Genomic DNA, 5,000 nt, shown 5'->3' on the forward strand with positions numbered 1-5,000 from the left:
ACAGAATGTTGTGTTTTTCCAGAAAATCACATAGTTGATTATAAATAAATTTTTCAAATACCTTACTTAACGGTGAAAGAGTTGAAATGGGCCTATAGTTAAAAGAAAGATAATTTATGTAGTCTTCTCGATTCAGATATCTTTTTGGGTCCCATGCCGAGGGTTTAATAATATATCACAGACCTGATTATTTATCCATAACCTTCTGTAACATTCAAAGTCCGGTTTTCATGTGACTTGATCACGCTGGATGCTTTGGCCGATTTACTAATGCCATCAACTTTTGAATGGCTGTCCGCGTAGAAACAAATCCAAACATTCAGTTTTGTAGTTGTAATTTCTTCAACAAAAAGATAACACACAGGGATAACAGAATGTGGTTCGCGTTAATATTTGTATTGATAATGACAATGTTGTGTCAAAGTGCCTCACTCGCTTCGAATTTCAAATTTTTAGCTTCAAATTTTTTACTGTGGAAAACAAATAAAAACGCAGTCCTTAGAACATACAACATTTTCATTTCCGAGGAGATAAACGTGTACACTTTTCAACGCGGCCGACAACTCGCAACCTCGTGGTCGAACAACAGGTCTTACCGCGCATGCGTGCAAAACTCCTACTAGGAGGGGGACCCCAGGGAATTGCTAATTTACAACAAAGCTTTCTGCGGAACATACCTTCTTTTCTATCTCGCTGTTGTGGTTTAGGTCGTGTTACTACCAATGCGATTTCGTGGAGTGTTGGCCTCATTGTTTTCCAGTGTTATTGACAGGCCGCAATGAGAAATATTCGTTTGCCATCTATCAAACAGGAACTGTAGATGAAATCTGGAGGCAATGGGAGCTATGGGAGCAAATTTACGGCTAGTTTCCTCCTTCGGTAAATTCGCTGTCAAAAAAATATCTGTGAGATTTGCGATCTAAATTACCACTCTCCCTCGGTAAACTTGCAGGGCTTTGCGATGGGTCGCGATGAAACTGTGATCATTGTTAAATTTTATTTTAATAGACCTTATCACGGTTTTCGACGCCATCATGATGGGTAGGCAAAGCGACAGTGTTTGTATAGGAATCCGGTGGCAAATAACTTTTTCCGAAATTGAACTTTACACAATTTGTGAATCGTAACGTTAAAATACCAGGTAGAGGGTTGTATTCACCACGTTTAAAGGATGTAGCTTGGTTAGAAGACGCTGAGTTTATTTTTCTAATTTTCGATACATTTGTCTGTAAATTTGGCTGGGTGGACGCGGTTCGCGGGAAAAAAAAATACGTACAGACAAACGCCGCATTTCTGCCGTGTCGAATTCAATTCAACGAATTGAATTCAAAGAATTAAATTCGACAGAAATTGGACGTTTGAATCGGCTGCCGCATTTCTGCCGCTCGTTCGACTGGTCTTGTCGCATTATCCGACAGAATTGCGACACCGATTCAAACGTCGAATTTCTGCCGTGTCGAATCTTATTCATACATTATGTTAATATATTGAGCATGCGTAAATTTGGTCCCGTCAAAGAGAAAGAAGAAACTTGGCTATTCTCGACTCTATGCAACCTGAAAATATTGCAAAACAAACTGCTACATTGTCAGCCTTCTCCTTGTCATTCCATTGGCGGACAATTTTTTGCAAAATTAAAGTCCTTCGTCCCTTAGTGTCTCCGTCCGCCATATTGAATACTCTGCGTTTAAAACATTTTCCGCTGACCGACATACCTGACAGTATTAATTCTGAATTAAATTCGACACAAGTGCGACGTATGAATCGACAGTCGCATTTCTGCCGCACTTAATTCAATTGAATTCGACACGGCAGAAATGCGGCGTATGAACCGGGCTTTAGAAAAATTAACAGAGCGTCCTCTAACTAGCTACATGCATCCTTCAAACTTGGTGAATACAATCCACCACCTAGTATTTTATACCTAGTCAGAACGAATGATAGGAAATCAGTAGAGGAATTTAAAACATATTGAACGTATTCATGGAGAAACTTTTCAAGCAAAATTTCCCTACGTGTTTATTCAAAGAATTATTTTTACTCGGGAGAAAGCCAGTTCAAATCCAGTTCTATTTTCGCGGCGGCCTTTTCTAATGCTGCTATTTCCCTTTTTCCCCCTGAAACTCCTGTTTTTCATCTGAATGCCTACTCAACTCTCCACAGAAAAACACTGACTCGCATTTTGCCATTCGCCACTTGCGAACTGTGTGATTTCTTACATGACAATTACATAGCGTTGACCGGTATTTCCAAGCGCGGAAGGTTGCGTCTCTTATCTTGGAAGAGGTTTCTTCAAGTTCTTATCTTTTAGCGCTCGCTTCCTCAAGTTTAAACTTTAATTCTTGCCTCTTTTCCTCAATGAACCTTTCACATGGGCTAAGTAATTGACGCCTGCCTGTCGGAAGAGAAACGTCGTTCGTTTTCGGCACTCGATACTCGTCCCCGTCCGCATCATCGTTTCAGCCCGACGTGGAAACCTTTTTTCGTGCAGGAGATTTAAAATTTGATTCAGGGCTTTGTAACTGCTGTGTTGACGTTGTTTGACACTTCAAGCTGCTTTTTACTCCCATAGGCGTTGTTAGCCGAGCAATCGTGTTCAAGACTAGTCTTTTGTGGTCTTCAGGGAGAAAATGAAGATCATCTTCTGCTAGATACCGTGCAGACAATGTTGAGGTGAACTCTTTCTTCCTTAATTCCCCTGGATATTGTAAAAGATCACAGTCGATATCCGACAGAAATTCCTCTCTTGATTTCCTATCATTCATTCTGATTTTCAAAACTGCAGAAGGCAAAATCCCCGTACGCGTTGCTGACTTTGCTTCGGGTAAACTTTGAAGTTTGATCGTCAAAACTTTGAATTTTGATTGACCGGAAGTTGCAAGCGACGATAAGACTTTTTTAAAACGTTTCCTCCACCGGGCTCTTCGTTTGTAATAGCTAGTAGTTATGGTATGTATTTCAGAAAATGTATTTAAAAGTTCGACTGATCGTGTGACAGGAAGTCACGCCAACATTTTACCTAATTAGGTTTGGTGTTATGACAAAACAAATACACGTCAATGTACTGAATGGTCATGTAAAATGGGGTCGACAAGCCTTCGATTCACGACTCCTACGCTTTGTGACATTTGAAAAAAAAACAAACCTCAGAAAAGAAATTACCCTCGACCCTCGAGATGGGACCCTCGACCCTCGACCCTCGACAAAAAGATAGACTCAGCTTACATGTAAGCTTCTTATGAAAACTATTTTAAATGCGGCTGCATACGCGTATGCAAACGAACAATTGGGTCCCTGTTTTTATGTTTTAGTCCGTATTCTCTGTTGTTCAGCTCTGAAATTATACTAAAACAATTATTTGCCTCAGGCTCAATGAATATTGTCCAATAATCCCCTCGACTTCGTCTCGGGGATTATTCGACAATATTCACCTCGCCTTCGGCGAATAATTGTTAAATATAGGAACCATTTCAGCCTGATAAATAAAACATGTTCATATATAAGAAAAAAGAGGATGCCAGAAAAAGAAAGCACTCATATTAAAGTAATATGGTACTATATTACTAATAGTACTTATTTATTTTTATTTGGAATTTATTTTTTAGTGTAAGTAAGAAAACATTGCATGTTAATTAATCTCTATATGGTAATGTATGATCTACAGCATTTCTGAAACAAATCTTTTGAACATTTTCATTAAGAACACTTTCAGGCTGATCTCTCACTAAACACCCACTAAATAAGACCGTGATCAGCCTGAACCCCAAAATCAAAGGCTCTTTTTCGTGGGTGTTTACTGTAGCTGATAGCATAAGACTGAAAAGTATATTCAAGGCAAAATAATTTGAGTCCGAGACAGAGGGAAGTTCGAGATAATTGAGCTCGAGATAGCGGGTTCTGCTGCATCTGCCCTACCTTTTTCTACTTGCTCTTGCTTTCTGCGCTCGCTCAAACGGACATACGTATTTTCAAAAATATTTGTCTGTTAGTTTGTACATTAAAATGGTTTTTTAGAGTCTTGTAGTAATCTTTCCAAATAACTAACGAGAAGAAGCATAAGTATCTGATTCATTAAACTGAATTTTTGTGCAAAAACCAGCATTCAAAAAGTAAGTGCAGCACCTTGTTTAACATCGTAAAGAAAATTTTACCTCATTACACCATAGCTTTCTTTCAGTAAAAAGTAAAAAAACAAAAAAACAAACCAACAAACAAACAAAACAAAACAAAACAAAACAAAAAAACAAAACAAAACAAAACAAAACAAAACAAAACAAAACAAAACAAAACAAAAACAAAAACAAAAACAAAAAAACGCGAAGAGACTAAAAAGAAGTGCAAACTATGCCGAAACTTAAGCTGAAGCATATGCTTTTCTTCATCGATAATCCACATTTCGAAATTATTGTTAAACCTCATAGCTCCTTTTTCGCAGTTGGTCCTTACCGCACTTTCCCTTAGGCACTGTTCGGCTTCTTTGCTTTCCATTTTCAAGAACGTTTCTTTGTCGCCCCCTCCAGGAGTATCAAATTGCATGTGGTTGAGATCGCATCGAAGTTCAACGGCCAAATACAACTGCTCTGCCACTGGAGAAAAGAAGTAATAGAAAAAGTTTTCTTATTCTGAGCTTTTAGGAGAAGAAAGGGGCTAAGGCAATTGCAAGCAGATCAGTAACCTGCGAGAATAGTCTTTAGCCTCGTCACGCAATCGCCCTTCTCCGCGAAGAATTTCGTTAATAAGGAATGCGCAGCATACGAACGTCCACGAAGGAGAGGTAAGGGTAAAATATTCCATGCTATCAATATTCGCCTTACAGCAATTGATATTTTAACGAAATTCATATTTATAAAGCTTCAGGGACACTTAAAAGATTTTGTAAAGAAACGTAATCAATAGAGCGTTTTCATTTACGAGGCTAGCAACCATATAAATTATTTGGAACAAATTAAAATAAAGTGTTTACATAAGAAAAGAGTTCAACTCCAACATGGTTGATTTAG

General features: G+C 38.4%; 1 protein-coding gene across 1 annotated transcript in view; it reads right to left on the reverse strand.

The window, feature by feature from the left end:
* LOC149098040 (uncharacterized) overlaps positions 1-5,000 on the reverse strand; it is a 63,139-nt gene that overhangs the window by 45,771 nt on the left and 12,368 nt on the right. Inside the window, exon 10 of the mRNA XM_089277543.1 lies at positions 4,447-4,586. Within this exon, the coding sequence (XP_089133669.1) occupies positions 4,447-4,586 (140 nt within the window). The remainder of the gene's footprint in view (positions 1-4,446; positions 4,587-5,000) is intronic.

The sequence above is a fragment of the Orbicella faveolata genome, unplaced genomic scaffold (genome assembly GCF_042242905.1).
Source record: "Orbicella faveolata isolate gen_17 unplaced genomic scaffold, um_ofav_v1 contig_46, whole genome shotgun sequence".
Classification (NCBI taxonomy): Eukaryota; Metazoa; Cnidaria; class Anthozoa; order Scleractinia; family Merulinidae; genus Orbicella; species Orbicella faveolata.